General features: G+C 43.2%; 1 protein-coding gene across 2 annotated transcripts in view; it reads left to right on the top strand.

Annotated features, from left to right (window-relative positions):
- abca4a (ATP binding cassette subfamily A member 4a) overlaps window positions 1-17,431 on the top strand; it is a 53,818-nt gene that overhangs the window by 18,543 nt on the left and 17,844 nt on the right. For both annotated transcript variants that reach the window (XM_021620505.3, XM_021620504.3), the window contains exons 12-26: window positions 5,701-5,898; window positions 8,900-9,105; window positions 9,402-9,578; window positions 9,812-10,034; window positions 10,331-10,552; window positions 10,874-11,078; window positions 11,403-11,714; window positions 12,584-12,770; window positions 13,028-13,159; window positions 13,710-13,849; window positions 14,067-14,204; window positions 15,518-15,702; window positions 15,846-15,948; window positions 16,214-16,419; window positions 16,511-16,565. In XM_021620505.3, the coding sequence (XP_021476180.3) occupies window positions 5,701-5,898; window positions 8,900-9,105; window positions 9,402-9,578; window positions 9,812-10,034; window positions 10,331-10,552; window positions 10,874-11,078; window positions 11,403-11,714; window positions 12,584-12,770; window positions 13,028-13,159; window positions 13,710-13,849; window positions 14,067-14,204; window positions 15,518-15,702; window positions 15,846-15,948; window positions 16,214-16,419; window positions 16,511-16,565 (2,689 nt within the window). The remainder of the gene's footprint in view (window positions 1-5,700; window positions 5,899-8,899; window positions 9,106-9,401; window positions 9,579-9,811; window positions 10,035-10,330; window positions 10,553-10,873; window positions 11,079-11,402; window positions 11,715-12,583; window positions 12,771-13,027; window positions 13,160-13,709; window positions 13,850-14,066; window positions 14,205-15,517; window positions 15,703-15,845; window positions 15,949-16,213; window positions 16,420-16,510; window positions 16,566-17,431) is intronic.

Raw genomic sequence — 17,431 nt, 5'->3', positions numbered from 1 at the left:
GTCATAGTGGTCAGGTATTATGTTACGATGTATTCTCTGTTTAGGGCCAGATTTCTGGTTGTAGAATTTAACAGCTCTTTTCTGGATTTTTATAATTAGCAGGTGTAGTCCTAATTCTGCTCTTTATGCATTGTTTGGGGTTTTCCGTTGTACATGGAATGTATTTTTTGCAGAATTCTGCATGCAGTCTAAACTGGGTATCTGTCGCTATGTGTACATTTTTGGTTGATGAGTGGACCCCAGACCACACAACCATGGGTTCTATAACTGATTGATATAAAAATATCGGGATATTGAGTTTTATGTTCCTTTTCATGGCATAGAAAGCCCTTCTTGCCTTGTCTCGTAGATCGTTCACAGCCTTGTGGAAGTTACCTGTGGTGTTGATGTTTAGGCCAAAGTAGGTATAATTATTTGTGTGCTCTAGAGCAAACGGTGTCTAGATAGAATTTGTGTTTGTTGTCCTGTTTTTTGGAACACCATTATTTCCCACCCCCCAAGTCTGACAGAATCTGTGCAGAAGATCTCGGTGCTGCTGTCGGCCCTCCCTGATTGGGGACAGAAACAGCAGATCAAATCAAAACTCGAATCAAACTTTATTTGTCACATGTGCCGAATACAACAAGTGTAGACCTTACCGTGAAATGCTTACTTAACCAACAGTGCAGTTCAAGAAGAGTTAAGAAAATATTTACCAAATAAACTAAAGTAAAAAATTATAAGAAGTAACGCAGTGTCGTGTCTTTGGCTATGCCGGATTAAGTGATATGACATCCTATTCAATAAAATAATTTCTCCGTAATTAATATTACCTGATTGAGCTAATCATGTAAATGTTATTAACTATAGAGTCGGGCACCACAAACTAATATTTATAGAGCTGTTATCTTCCGAATAAACTCTTAAAGACCTAGTAATATTTTACATCAATAGCAGTCAATATTAATCGTCATCTTAATTCAGTCTCATCTGAAAGTTGTAAATTCTTGGTTATCTGCACGAACCCTGGCTAACAAGTTGAACCAGCAATATAAAATTGGGTTTAATTATTTATTTACTAAATACCTAACTAATCACACAGAATTACACATACACATAATTAAATCATAACTTGATTACAAATTACGTCATAAAGGAAAACGTCCCTAGCGGGCGGAACAGATATGACAGCTTGTTACACAAAAGAAAAGGGGCTGGGTTTGAGTGAAAGAGCGGGAAGACTGCGTAACAAAGGAAGAAGCTGTGCTATCTTAAATATAGTATCTTATGCATTCTAAATTACAGCCCTTTGGAAAAGGAAAATGCAATAAATATTTACTCTGAGCTGTGCTTCGGTAGGTTGGTGGTAGATGGAAGGCGGTGTTGCCCAACCGAGTTCTTTGAAGAATGTCTCTGGTTGACAATTGGATACGTTATAGTAACGTTGTTGTGTGATAGATGGGATACTCTGTCTGTTCCTTCCTAACCCTCGTTTGCAGCGGCTGTTGCTAACTCAACGGCTAGGAGGTATCACTTCCGTAGTAAATAAGAGTTCAAAGTTCATACCATTCGCAACCAAAGCTCACGCTGATGTTGGCTTCGTTCTGTAGTTATTATCTGAACCATTCTGACATCGGACCGTCGTCCTCACGTCCTCGGAACAGCAGGTTTTATTGTCGTCAAGGGCTACTATAGGAAGGGAGAGGAGGGCGTGTTTGAAAAGTTGTATAGCCCATGTCCCTTCACAGGGGCGGGCCACTGATTGAGCAGAGCCCTATCTTATGAAAACCCAAATCTCACATTTTAGAAGCTAAAATCACATTTCATCCCATCACGAATAATTTCATATTCAAACATTTAAATTGAACAACAATTCCATGTGAATCCGATAACTGATGTGTAGACTTTCCACTGTAGAGTTTGTCATCTTATCATGGATGAGAATGTCTCAGATGACAACCGAACAGACATCATATTCATTAAGTACCACCGCATATGTTCAGTTGGTCGGATTACCAGAATATAGTTCATTTTCCCCCACCTTCTGATGTTCCCAGAATCTCTATGTTAGCCAATGGTTTTGCAAATGTAACATCTGTAGGGTAGAGAGAGGAAAAAGGGGGGAAGAGGTATTTATGACTGTCATAAACCTACCCCCCAGGCCAACATCATGACAACAGTAAATAACAATAAAGAGGCTATATACAGGGGATACCGGAACAGAGTCAGTGTGCTAGGTTGCAGGTTAGTTGAGGTAATTTGTACACGTAGGTTGGGGTGAAGTGACTATGCATAAATAATAAACAGCGAGTAGCAGCAGTGTACAAAACAAATGGGGGGTCAATGTAAATGGATCATCTGCAAACAGTAGACATTTGACTTCAGTCTAGTAGGGTGAGGCCGGGTACTGCAGACTGTTCTAGTGGCCTCGCCAATTCATTGATATAGTGCCCTCTGAAAGTATTCAGACCCCTTGACCTTTTCCACATTAATTAAGGTGTGCAGGGGGTGTATATGTGGTCTGTTGTACAATATTTTGATAAGAAGCCATTATGACATTTTCTCATGACATTGTTTCACTGGGGAAATGTTGGAGTCTGCTGTTGATGATACTGCAGAGGATTTTTCAGAGGTTACTGTTGACGCAGATTCCACGGTAATTATTGGCATTAAATTTGTCTACACTTTTGTGGACTGGAGTGATCAGACCTTGGTTCCAAATTTTGGGGAAGATCAGTGGTGTAAAGTACTTAAGTAAAAATACTTGAAAGTATTACTTAAGTAGTTTTTTTTGGGGTATCTGTACTTTACTTTGCTATTTATATTTTTTTACAACTTTTACTTTTATTTCACTACATTCCTAAAGAATGTACATTTTAAATACTTAGCAGGACAGGAAAATTGTCTAATTCACACACTTATCAAGATAACATCCTTGGTCATCCTTACTGCCTCTGATCTGGCAGACTCACTAAACACATGCTTTGTTTGTAAATGATGTCAGTGTTGGAGTGTACCCCTGGCTATCCATAAAAAAATAAAATAAAAAAAATGGTGCCGTCTGGTTTGCTTATTGTAAGGAATTTGAAATGATTTATACTTGTACATTTACTTATTTTAGCAATTACATTTACTATTGATACTTAAGTATATTTAAAACCAAATACTTTTAGACTTTTACTTAAGTATAATTTTACTGGGTGACTAACTTTTACTTGAGTGATTTTCTATGAAGTTATCTATACTTTTTCTCAAGTATGACAATTGGGTAGTTTGTCCACTAGTACTACTTAAGTGGTACTTTAAAGTATTTTTACTTATGTACTTTATACCACTGGGAAGATGGCCAGAGCTGATGATAATGTTCAAGAGTTTGTGGTCTGTATATTTTATCATTTCGTTTAGTATACCATCAACACCACAGGCCTTCTTGGTTTGGGGGGTTTGCATTTTGTCCTGTAGCTCATCCAATGTCATTGTAGAGTCCAGTGGGTTCTGGTAGTCTTTAATAGTTGATTCTAAGATTTGTAAATTATCATGTATATGTTTTTGCTCATGGATCTTTGTTATATTTGGCCGAAAAAAGGTTAGAGAAGTGTCATCCATACATCTCCATTTTGTATGGATAGCTCTTCGTGTTGTTTGTTTAGTGTGTTCCAATTTTCCCAGATGGGATTTGATTCAATGGATTCTTCAAATACATTGAGCTGTTTTTGACATGCTGTTTCTTCTTTTTTTCTTAGTGTATTTCTGTAGAGTCAGGTTTTCTGACTCTTTTTTTGGTTGGATAGGTTTCTCAATTTCTTTCTTAAGTTTTTACATTCTTCATCAAACCAGGTTTTCTGCTAGAATTTGATATGTTAGCTGATAGGTCAAATATTATATTCAGGCTTCCTACTGCTAGGTTTACACCGTCACTATTACAGGGAAACATTTTGTCCAGGAAGTTGTCTAGGATGGATTGAATGTGTTGTTGACCAATATTTTTTTGGTAGGTTTCTACACTACCCTTCTTCCAGCTATAGCGTTTCTTAATAGCATGCAGTTTGTTCAGCTCCGATGCCTCATGGTTGAGTATTGCTCTGTTCAAGTAGATTGGGATTTTGCTGGGGTCTGATAGGGGTGTTAATTGGCTGATAGTGGATGTTCTGAGAGACTCTGAACAGTAGTCTACAGTACTACTGCCAAGGAATGAGCTGTAGGTGTACCTACCGTAGGAGTCCCCTCGAAGCCTACAATTTGACTATGTACAGACCCAGCGTGCGACAGAGCTGCAAGAGTTGTGACCCGTTTTTGTTGGTTGTTTTGTGGTAGTTGTGTCTATGGGGACACACCTTTAGGGACAGTGCCTTCAGAAAGTATTCATACCCCTTGACTTTTTCTACATTTTGATGTGTTAAAGCCTGAATTTAAAATGGATTAAAGTGAGATTTTATTTCACCGGCCTACACACAATACCCCATCATTTCGAAGTGGAATTATGTGTAAGGTCCCTCAGTCGAACAGTGAATTTCAAACACAGATTCAACCACAAAGACCAGGTAGGTTATCCAATGCCTCGCAAAGAAAGGCACCTATTGGTAAAGTAGATGGGTACAAAAAAGCATGGTGAAGTTATTCATTACACTTTAGATGGTGTATTAATACACACAGTCGATACAAATATAGAGGCGTCCTTAACCCAGCTGTCAGAGAGGTGCAAACTGCACAGGGATTTCACCATGAGGTCAATGGTGACTTTAAAACAGTTACAGAGTTTAATGGCTGTGACAGGAGAACACTGAGGATGGATTGTAGTTACTTTACAATACTAACCTAAATGACAAAGTGAAAAGAAGGAAGCCTGTACAAAATACAAAGCCTTATGTTTGGGGTAAATCCAAAACATCAAATCCCTGAGTACCACATTTTCATATTTTCAAGCATGGTGGTGGCTGCATCATGTTATGGGTATGCTTTTCATCAGTAAGGATTATGGAGTTTTTTTTTTATGATAAAAGTAGCAGAATAGAGCTAAGCACGTGCAAAAAACTGTTTCAGTCTGCTTTCCACCAGACACTGGGAGATTAATTCACCTTTCAGCAGAATAATAATCTAAAACAAAAGGCCAAATCAGACTGGAGTTACTTACCAAGACGACATTGAATGTTGCTGGGTGGCCTAGTTACAGTTTTGACTTAAATCGGCTTGAAAATCTAAGGAAAGACTTGAAAATGGCTATCTAGCAATGATCAACAACCAGCTTGACAGAGCTTGAAGAACTTTTAAATAATAATATTGTACAATCTAGGTGTGGAATGCTCTTAGAGACTTAACCAGAAAGACGCACAGCTGTAATCACTGCCAAAGATGATTGTAACATGTATTGACTCAGGGGTATGAATACTTATGTGAATGAGATATTTCTGTTGAAAAAAAAAACATGCTTTCACTTTGTCATTATGGGGTATTGTGTGTAGATGGGGGAGATTATATATTGTATTAAATACATTTTGAATTCAGGCTATAACACAACAAAATGTGGAACAAGTCAAGGGGTATGAAGGTACAGTAGGTGCTTTCCCCCCGTGTGCTGAAGGTGTCAGGTTCTTGTCCAGTTCTGGAGTTTAGGTCACCACAGACAAGTACTTGTCCCTGGGCCTGGAAATGGTTGAGCTCCCCTGCTAAGATGGAGAAGCTGTCTTCATTAAAGCATGGTGATTCTCTCCCACTCCCCCACAGGATACCATACGGAATCCCACGGTGAGGGACTACATTGACAGGAGTCTACAGGACACAGAGTTCTCCTCAAAACACATCCTCAACTTCCTGTACAACGGGCCAATAGAAGACAGGGACTACGACATGCCCAACTTTGATTGGAGGAATGTCTTCAACTTCACAGACCAAGTCATCCGTATGATGAACCAGTATGGAGAGGTGAGCTGGTCAGGACTGGGACAGGACTAGAGTGGGCTGGGCTGGGCTGCAAGCTATGATACATTTCATTCACAATGGTGGGGATTGACGACCACGAGACTATATTTTCGGAAACATAACCCTTGGTCTTTTGATTCATGGGTTTGATACTTTTTTTATAGCTTTTCACCAGAATCTGCATTGTCTTTCTCAGTACAAAATGCCAAACGTCCAAATTCGCAGGTTTTCTCCACAAGAAAATATTGAGCACAGTTCTCAGACCTGTCGCTTGTTGCTTTCTATAAACATGAATCAGTTCCAGACAACAACACCCACTCAATACACACTCTATGTGATATAAGCATACGATCGCTGTATGGCCTTTCAATGGCCTTCTAATTTGCCCCTTACTAAAGACATGTAAATCTGCTCAGGAGGGGGAGAGGGAGAACAACAAGCAAAGCTGTCAGTCTCTTTTGTACCCTACTAATCTAGTGGAGGGTAGAAAACCCACCCGGGCCTTTCTCCCTTCACTGTCTCTCCGAGGACACTCCATCTGAGTAGGCCAAACTGTGTAACTCACCCCTCGGCCCCTCAAAGCACTTTGGGAACAGTTAAACTCGCCCCTCGCCCCCTCGATACTAATCAGCGTAAGCAGGTAAGGCCTCTTGCCCCAGGGGTGGCAGAATGGGGTAAAATGGCACCCTGGTCCTCACTGTGTGGATCTCATGGCCCCTCTGTCTTTATCTTCCGTGAGGCTTACAGCACTTCAGTGTGACAGAGTAGACCGGCCCGATTTAGCCCAATTCGCTACAGCTGTCAGTCTTACCACCCTCTTTCAGCTCCTCCACAATGAACGCCTTCTACGGAATCCGATGGGCTTGTGTACAGCACAGCAAGGGCATAGTCTGATTGAAGAGTGTAGCAACAGTTTTGTCATTGGAGGCTATTAGGGAGGGGTGATGCAAACTAATGAGTGTGTGTGTATGGTTTGTTATGCAGTCTTAATGAGTGTGTGTGTGCGCGTCTGTGTGTCTGCATGTTTGTGTGTGTTTGCGTGCATTCCTCTGCATGTGTGTGTCTTGGTGGTTCTGTTTGTCTCAGTTCTTCCCCCTGGGCCCATTCAGGACCTCCATGGTGGTAATAGGTAGTGTTTTGTTAAATGGCTCAATCAGATGAGGAGCAGCTGCAATAGGAGGCCTGGTGGTGAGGTGTCAGAGTAGATGAGAGTGGATCTGAACTCGGGCCCCCTAGCCAACACTGTCCCATGTCCAAGTCCACAGTCCACAAACACTGGTGGCCCCAATTAGGACCTGATGGGGTGGTGTGTTTGTGTGTGCGTGTGTGCGTGCGTGCGTGCGTGATTCTTCCTCATATAGAAACCAAAATGCCCCACAAATGTTATGGTTCCCCCTTCCAAATTCAAGGATATGTTAATACTGTACCTACATGGCAGTCAAAATACTTCGGAAAGTATTCAGACCCCTTCACTTTTGACACATTTTGTTATGTTACAGTCTTATTCTAAAATTGATTAAGTTGTTTTTTCCCTCATCAATCTACACACAATACCCCATAACGACGAAGCAAAAACAGTTTTTTTTTTGCAAAAATAAATAAATAAAAACTGAAATATCACATTTACATAAGTATTCAGACCCTTTACTCAGTACTTTGTTGAAGCACCTTTGACAGCGATTACAGCCTCAAGTCTCATTGGGTATGAAGCTACATGCTTGGCACACCCATATTTGGGGAGTTTCTCCCATTCTTCTCTGCAGATCCTCTCAAGCTCTGTCAGGTTGGATGGGGAGCGTTGCTGCACAGCTATTGTCAGGTCTCTCCAGAGATGCTAGATTGGGTTCAAGAACGGGCTCTGGCTGGGCCACTCAAGGACATTCAGAGACTTGTTCAGAAGCCACTCCCGCGTTGTCTTGGCTGTGTGCTTAGGGTGTCCTGTTGGAAGGTGAACCTTTGTCCCAGTCTAAGGTCCTGAACGCTCTGGAGCAGGTTTTCATCAAGGATCTCTCTGTACTGCCCGTTCATCTTTTGACTAATCTCCCAGCCACTGAAAAACATCCCCACAACATGATGCTGCCACCACCAATCTTCACCGTAGGGATGGTTCCAGGTTTCCTCCAGACGTAACTCTTGGCATTCAGGCCAAAGAGTTCAATCTTGGTTTCATCAGACCAGAGAATCTTGTTTGTTTTGTGTGTTTTGGCAAACTACAAGTGTGCTGTCATGTGCCTTTAACTGAGGAGTGGCTTCAGTCTTGCCACTCTACCATAAAGGCCTGATTGGTGGAGTGCTGTAGATATGTTTGTCCTTTTGGAATGTTCTCCACAGAGAAACTCTGGAGCTCTGTCAGACTGACCATCGGGTTCTTGGTCTCTCCCTGACCACGGCCCCTCTCCCTCGATTGCTCAGTTTGGCCGGGCGGCCAGCTCTAGGAAGAGTCTTGGTGGTTCCAAACTTCTTTAATTTAAGAATGATGGAGGCCACTGTGTTCTTGGGTACCTTCAATGCTGCAGAATTGTTTTGGTTGCTTTCCCCAGATCTGTGCTCGATACAATGCAGTCTCGAAGCTCTACGGACAATTCCTTCGACCTCATGGCTTGGTTTTTGCTCTGACATGCACTGTCAACTGTGGGACCTTATATAGACAGGTATGTCTTTCCAAATCATGTCCAATCAATTGAATTTACCACAGGTGGACTCCAATCAAGTTGTAGAAACATCTCAAGTATGATCAATGGAAACATGATGTACCTGAGCTATATTCTGAGTGTAGCAAAGGGTCTGAATACTTACGTAAATAAGGTATTTCTGTATTTTTTTTTACATACTTTTGCAAAAATTGTACAAACCTGTTTTCACTTTGTCATTATGGGGTATTGTGTAGATTGAAGATAAATATTATTTTAGAATAAAGCTGTAACGTAAAAAAATGTGGAAAAATTGAACGGGTCTGAATACTTTCCAAATGCACTGTACATAATCCATGAATTTCTTTCCACAGTGTCTGATCCTGGATAAGTTCTCTGGGCTGAACGATGAGGAGCAGATGACCCACAGAGCTCTGAGTCTGATGGGGGAGAGTAAGTTCTGGGCTGGCCTGGTCTTCATGGACACCTACCCCTGGACCACCAAGGTTCCACCCCACGTCCGGTTCAAGATCCGCATGGACATCGACTCAGTGGAGCGCACCAATAAGATCAAGGACAGGTAAGTGTATATAACTCCCTAATGAATGAGTGGATTTGACCTTACCTTACTTACTCATCAGGGTTACTTTCAAGATCATGATGCTTGTATGAACTGTTTTGCAACATAAGCAACTCTTACTTGAAATGGGATTAATGGGATTTTCAGGTATGGTGCCCAGTGTGGAATTTGTCTTTGTTAGGTAACTTAGTGACAAACATATCCATTTAAAAACAAATCCATTTCCAAATGCTTAAATGCAGATCAAGCCCTCAGATATACCCCTCTCTTCCTTATGTCTCTCCCTCTGGCCACAGATACTGGGACCCTGGTCCTAGGGCCGACCCTGTGGATGATCTCCGTTACGTGTGGGGGGGGTTTGCCTATCTGCAGGACATGATAGAGCATGGCATCATCAGGACCCAGACAGGCAAGGATTGGCCCCTCGGTGTCTACCTACAACAGATGCCGTACCCATGCTACGTGGACGACCTGTGAGTGACACACCTTAAGACACAAATGCCAACCCAAGGCCTGCCTGTCAATGTTAAATGTTATTGTTGCATTTAGAAATGGCATTCTTTGATGGTCGTTTCTCATCGATTACCCCCATAATTTTTATATCCTCTCTCTCTATCTTCCCCCCTTTCCTCTTTTTTGTCGTCTCTCTCTCTTTTCCACCTTTCCTCTTTCCCTTTCTTTTCTCATACCACCTCTCCTCCTCTAGCTTCATGCTGACATTGAACCGTTGCTTCCCCATCTTCATGGTGCTGGCGTGGGTCTACTCAGTGTCTATGACTGTGAAGAGCATCGTCTTGGAGAAGGAGCTCAGGCTCAAAGAGACCCTGAAGACCATGGGGGTCACCAATGGGGTTCTGTGGGTCACATGGTTCATAGACAGCTTCCTCATGATGGCTGCCAGCACTTCCCTGCTCACGGTGATCATTATGGTCAGTCCTAATTGGCTTCAAGTTGTAAATGACCAAAATGGCTAGTTGGTCAATGTTAATTTATGTCATAGATCAGAGCCTCTCAGAAGGCTGCTGTTTTGAATGTACTGTTGTGACCTCTAGTGGAAGATTTGGGAAATAAACTAGATTTTTTTACTTTTGTCCCCAGCATTTTGTAACGATCACATATTATATGTGATTTCAATGTGTAACTTCTCCTTTGTGCATAACGCAAATAGGGACTCTAACTCTAAACACTAACAAAAACCAATTCAATTCTTTATTCTGTCTTCCAGGGTGGTAAGGTGTTGAACTACAGCAACCCTCTGATCCTGTTCCTGTTTCTGCTAACCTTCACCACGGCCACCATCATGCAGTGTTTCCTACTCAGTGTCTTCTTTAACAAGACCAACCTGGCTGCAGCCTGCAGCGGTATCATCTACTTCACCCTCTACCTGCCCCACATCCTCTGCTTTGCATGGCAGGACCGCATCACCAAGGATGACAAGATCATGGCGGTGTGTAACCTCCGTATAAGTCCACCCTGGGACACATGTACCTATCTTCATTCTTTACTCTTCTAGCTGTGTTTCAATATCCACACTAGCATATCACTTAGCATGAAGAAATGTATTGGCATTCGTTCTAAGTGATACAGTATGTTAGCATGGACATTGGTACGTACTGTGGCTTCTGACTCCTGACCCCAGACATGTTTTTGCTGTCTTACACCTTTAAAAAGACTAACATTTCATACAGTCAGTTTAGATAACCATCTCAACAGCTAACATCAGTTGATGTTCCTTCCGTGTTCTGTCTCTCCATGTCTGTCCTCTCAGAGCCTGATGTCCCAGGTGGCGTTTGGCTTTGGGACAGAGTACTTGTCCCGTTATGAGGAGCAGGGTCTGGGTCTGCAGTGGGACAACATCCAGACCAGCCCTCTGGAGGGGGATGAGTACTCCTTCCTCACCTCCATCTCTATGATGGCCCTGGATACTGTACTCTACGCCGTCCTTGCCTGGTACCTCGACAACGTCTTCCCAGGTAACCACCATGCTATTAGCCTAGGTACCAGTTTGTGCCATCATGCCACTCCTTGTCATGCCATGTTTGGAGTTGACATGATAGCACGAACAGATCTGGGACCAGGCTATAATGCTATGACTCATGGCAGAAATGCATATAGTAAGTATGCCTAAATCAGTTACAAAAACTCATAATGAACGTCATAGAAGGAGTAATGTTGAAACTCAGCACCAGTTGGTTACTTTTGTACTTTTGGAGTTGATGTTCATAACTATGGGTCTTATTTGATGATTGGATTCTAAAACCAGCACCGCCTCCATGTTTATTTCTGTTCTCCTATAGGGCAGTATGGAATTGGTCGGCCATTTTATTTCCCCATCCTGCCCTCCTATTGGCTCAACTCCAGACCCCCAAAGCCAAAAGAGTTGGAGAAACCCAGGTTTGACAACCTGGTAAACCAGGCTGAAGAGAAGCAGAAGACCAATCATGAACCAGGTGACGAGCAGAAGACTAAGGCACCAGATGAGGAGCTGCCATCCTGCAAACACCAGGACAAACGAGAGAGGCTGGGGAAGGGGAAAACAGAGGAGGAAGAGGAGGAGGAGGAGGAGAACAAGAAGAACCAGGAGGAAAAACAAAATGGAGAAAAAGAGGGTAAAAACACATTCAAATAAATCCACTTGTCTTCTAAAGAGAATAACTAAGTGGATTCTTTTTTAAATATGTAAGTATCAGGACCATGGACTCTTTGTCTCAGTCCAGCATCTCTGATGAATCGCTGATGAGGTTTGAAACAATAGAGCTCTCTCCCTCTCTCTCTCTCTCTCTCTGTGGCCTGCTTGCCCGGCCCATAATGCTTAGCGGCAGGCAGTGTGTGGGAACCCGCTGTCCTTGAGTGTGTTTGCTCTCCAGGTCGGGTCTCAATACAGACTGACACATTGGTACATTTCCCTCAGTCAGAGTTAGTTAATATGTGATTCAGCTCCCGTTTGGTTCGCTCCCATTCACACAGTCAAAGTAGCAACATTCCTTTCCCCTGATTTCACCTTCACTGTTCGCCATTGTTTTTCTTAAGACATCTCATTCAATGGTGTATCAGCAACGATTTGTCAGATTAGGGCTATGAACAGTGACTAGATAAAATAACGTCTTTCAGGTCATGATGCAATGTGGTGGAAGGTCATGTGAAGTTGCTATTTTTGTGAGGCAAAAATAACATAAACAGCTTTGTTACAGTTATTATTCACTATCAGCACAGACAAACAACATTATTATCATAACCCTGTAACAACTGTGTAACAGGACACCCATTCCAGCCTTATCAGTGCACACCACAGTGTAGATGTTGTATAATATGAATGACACACTATAAAACCCTGACAAGGTAAGCTTGTTGTTCACATCTATCTGATTGTATTGATTATATTGGATTCTATCTATTAATTGTATCAGATGTTGACCTCACAACTCCTATCCCAATGACCTTTAACATCTGACCTCCAACCTCTCACCTCTCCCCCCAGGTCAGCCCAGCCATGCCTACTTTGAGGGGGAACCGGCAGGACTGGTGGAGGGTGTGTGTGTTCAGAACCTGGTCAAGGTGTTTGGTAGGGGACAAAAACCTGCGGTAGACGGACTGAGCATCACCTTCTATGAGAGCCAGATCACTGCTTTCCTGGGGCATAATGGAGCTGGGAAGACCACCACCTTGTATGTCACCCACAGTCAAATGATTCACATTTTGACCACCTGAATCAGTTCAGGGCTGTGTTTCTCAACCTGTGGTACCTTCTATCCCCTGGGATACCTGACCTATGAGCAGGTTCTTTGGGCAGAATGTGATCAACCAAAATAGATTGAGAACCACTGGTTGGGGGACAGCTTTGTGACAGTAGGTGTAGTGACATCTGGCCATGTGACTCTGTCTGTCCTCTACATCTTCTGTCCCTCTGTGTGGTCTCCACCAGGTCTATCCTGACGGGGATGTTCCCTCCCACCTCTGGGACAGCCTCCATCTATGGGAAGGACATCCGGACAGACATGGACACCATCAGGCACTCTCTGGGCATGTGTCCCCAACACAACATCCTCTTTCACCAGTAGGTGACCTCTTACAGTGCCTGCTGCCTCAGTGGGTTAACGAGTCATATAGACACAAGGAGGGATTAGATGTGGTGATGCATTTGTCTATTGTCTTTCTCTCCACCATGTCCATGTCTCTCTCTGCACACTTATTTTCTTTCTCTTTCCCTCATCCTCTCTGTCCATCTCTCTTAGCCTCTGTCTCTTCTCTCGCTCCCCTCTCTTTCTGCGTTAGTGCGTGGGGAGGGGGAGGTAAGGTGCGGGTACTTCCTAAACAGGTCTAATTTATCTCTGTCTATGGAGATTAAGATGTTGTTCTGTGTGTCTACAGGTTTAATAAAGACTATTTGGTCTGATGTGGGTATGTTGGGAAAAGATCATAATGAAACAAGAATGTAATGCAAAAAGAATGTTGCTGAGTGATTCATAAAATCACACTCTGTTGGGGTGTTCCCCTCGAAGGAGCACATTCAGCAGAGTGCAGCTGCTCACCACAGTCTGTCTGTCTGTCTGTCTGTCTGTCTGTCTGTCTGTCTGTCTGTCTGTCTGTCTGTCTGTCTCTCTCAGTATGACCGTAGAAGAACACATCCTGTTCTACAGCCTGCTGAAGGGGAGGTCTCTGTCTGAGGCTCAGCTGGAGGTAGAGAACATGCTGGAGGATCTGGGCCTGCCCCACAAGAGAGACGAGGAGGCACAGAACCTCTCAGGTTTCACACACACAAACACACACACACACACACACACTGTGTTGGGCCTCGGGCACAGTTACAGTATATAGTTCATCATTGCTAGTTCTGTTTCACTGCCAGCGATGATGAAACAAACACTTCTTCTCATCTTTAACTTGTGTTTAGAGTGTCATAATCAAGATATGAGATACCAGTATTGTTGTCCTCTCCTCCTGTCCTCATCTTCTCCTCTCAGGCGGCATGCAAAGGAAGTTGTCTGTTGCTATGGCGTTTGTGGGCGGTGCCAAGGTGGTGATCCTGGACGAGCCCACATCGGGGGTGGACCCCTACTCCAGGAGATCTATCTGGGACCTACTACTCAAGTACCGATCAGGTACACACCAGACCTGGTTTATAATTACATGTGTATTTAAGTATTTGTTATTTAAATACATTTTTTTCTGTGAATTAGAGTATTTTCAAATACACAGCCCAAAACAATAACTTTTATTTAAGTATTTGATTGTTTTTTTGTAAAAAAAAAAAATAGTCTACCAAATAGATTTGAAAGTATTTTCAAATACTTATTTCAAATATTATTTTTTAAATAACTCAGTTTAATGCATAGGAGTGTATTTGAGTCAGTGTATTTGAGTTTTTTCAAATACATTCCAAGTGTATTTACAAATACATTATAATATTCAACTACTTGTTTTTTCCAATGAAGGTTATCTGAATACTTATTTTGAATTGTATTGAAAAGTAATTGGAACACACTACATTACCAAATTATGTGGTCCTCGCTTTGCTGCTATTACAGCCTTCACTAGATGTTGGAACATTGCTGCGGGGACTTGCTTCCATTCAGCCACAAGAGCATTAGTGAGGTCGGGTACTGATGTTGGGAAATTAAGCCTGGCTCGCAGTCGGCGTTCCAATTCATCCCAAAGGTTGTCAATGGGATTGAGGTCAGGGCTCTGTGCAGGCCAGTCAAGTTCTTCCACACCGATCTCGACAAACCATTTCTGTATGGACCTTGCTTTGTACACGGGGGCATTGTCATGCTGAAAGATGAAAGGACCTTCCCCAAACTGTTGCCACAAAGTTGGAAGCACAAAATCGTGTAGAATGTCATTGTATGCTGTAGTGTTAATATTTCCCTTCTTTGGAACTAAGGAACCTAGCTCAAACCATGAAATACAGCCCCAGACTATTATTCCTCCTCCACCAAACTTTACAGTTGGCACTATGCATTGGTGCAGGTAGCGTTCTCCTGGCATCCAACAAACCCAGATTCATTCGTTAGACTGCCAGATGGTGAGTGATTGATCACTCCAGAGAGCGCATTTCCACTGCTCCAGAGTCCAATGGCGACGAGCTTTACACCACTCCAGTCGACACTTGGCATTGCGCATGGTGATCTTAGGCTTGTGTGCGGCTTCTCAGCCATGGAAACCCATTTCATGAAGCTCCCGACGAACAGTTATTGTGCTGACGTTGCTTCCAGAGGCAGTTTGGAACTCGGTAGTGAGTGTTACAACCGAATACTCCTGCTGGATGGAGCAGGAAAAACAGCTGATTAACTGGAATTTACCAACATCGGAAATGTATAATATCAAATGCCATCTCATAATGCTAACCCTATATAACCCACTCTCTCTCTCTCTCTCTCTCTCGCCCTCTCTCGTCCTCTCTCTACCTCCCTAGGACGTACAGTGATTCTGTCCACTCACCACATGGACGAGGCTGACCTGTTGAGTGACCGTGTGGCCATCATCTCTCAGGGTCGTCTTCACTGCTGCGGCTCCCCGCTCTTCCTCAAGAACTGCTTCGGTGCCGGGTTCTACCTCACCCTGGTTCGACGAATGAAATACGAGGGACCAAGGACCAAGGTGGGATGGATACGATCTCGGAAAGAGACTCTAAAGTGTGTTGTTGTTTGTGTGAGAAAGGGAAGTGTGCGCTAGGGTGAGTGAGTGCTTTCATTGCCTAGACAGAGGTGCGTGTCATCGATGCCGTTTTCTCTTTGTCCTAGATGAAGTGTGACTGTACTGATGAGTGTTCGTGTAAATGCTCCACCTGTACCACGTACAAAGAAGAGTCACCTCAAGCCAAAGCCCCGGACAGACAGATGGACGGTAAGGTTTTCATTGAGGAATTTAGGTGACATAAAGTATACGGGACCATAAAGCCCCTTTACACATGGCCACTTTCCTCACTAGCTGTTGCATCTGTGTATGTTCTGTATATGTTGTAACATACTTGTAACAGGTGACATAGCCAGAACCACAGCGTTGGTTCCACCACTAGTGTTGACTCGGTTTGTGTGTGTGTGTTTCTGTGTGTGTGTGTGTGTGTGTGTATGTGTGTGTGAGTCTGTGTGTGTGTGTTTCTCCCTACTAGGTGACTTGTCAAGCATCACAGGGCTGGTCCACCACCATGTCCCAGAGGCCCGTTTGATCGAGGCTATCGGCCAGGAGTTGACCTACCTGCTGCCCAACCAGGGCTTCCAGCCCAGGGCCTACGCCTCCCTCTTCAGAGAGCTGGAGGAAACCCTCTCTGACATCGGCCTCAGCAGCTTCGGGGTCTCCGACACATCACTGGAGGAGGTGAGCCTATATTCAGTCACAATACATCAGTCCACTGCATGTTTCCATGTTTGATGGCCATGTACCAAGGCACTTTATTTTTCTCTTGTAGATATTCCTGAAAGTGACAGCGGACAGTGAAGTCAAATCTGGCAAAACTACACAAGGTAATTTAAAAAGAAGAAGATCTGAACTGTATGTCTTTTATAACTTGTGTATTGTCTGTGATGTTCTGTGTGTTGGTCTGTATAGTACTGTACTGTGATGTTCTGTGTTGGTCGGTACAGTACTGTACTGTGATGTTCTGTGTGAAGACTGTATAGTACTGTACTGTGATGTTCTGTGTGTTGGTCTGTATAGTACTGTACTGTGATGTTCTGTGTGTGGGTCTGTACAGTACTGTGTTGTGTTGTTCTGTGTGTTGGTCTGTATAGTACTGTACTGTGATGTTCTGTGTTGGTCTGTACAGTACTGTACTGTGTTGTTCTGTGTGTTGGTCTGTATAGTACTGTACTGTGATGTTTGTGTGTTGGTCTGTACAGTACTGTACTGTGATGTTCTGCGTGAAGACTGTACAGCGCTGTACTGTGCTGTTCTGTGTGAAGACTGTACAGTACTGTACTGTGATGTTCTGTGTGAAGACTGTACAGTACTGTACTGTGATGTTCTGTGTGAAGACTGTACAGTACTGTACTGTGATGTTATGTGTGTGACAGTTATGTTGAATTTGCCGTCATCTACCCCCCAGACCAGAGATTGTGGCAGCAGACACCTCGACCCAGTGTAGGACACAACAAAGTAGCACTTTATGTCGACCAATCTGAAGGTGACAAGCTACAAGCAACAAGCTAGAAACTACTGCAATGGAAATAATGCTGCAATGGCTATAATGCTGCAATGGCTATAATGAACAGATATTTTATAAGCCATGGCCTTTAAACTAGGACTGTCAATTCTTGACCCAAATACTGTTCTTTAGTGGCTTTACAGGAAGCTGTCATAGATTCAGTCTTACGCTGAGTGGTGGCGCTGC

The sequence above is a fragment of the Oncorhynchus mykiss genome, chromosome 11 (assembly GCF_057628025.1).
Source record: "Oncorhynchus mykiss isolate SJ-2025 chromosome 11, ASM5762802v1, whole genome shotgun sequence".
In the NCBI taxonomy this organism is placed as follows: domain Eukaryota; kingdom Metazoa; phylum Chordata; class Actinopteri; order Salmoniformes; family Salmonidae; genus Oncorhynchus; species Oncorhynchus mykiss.
The sequence above is the reverse complement of the archived record's forward strand: the minus strand, read 5'-3'. Positions and strand labels throughout refer to the sequence as shown.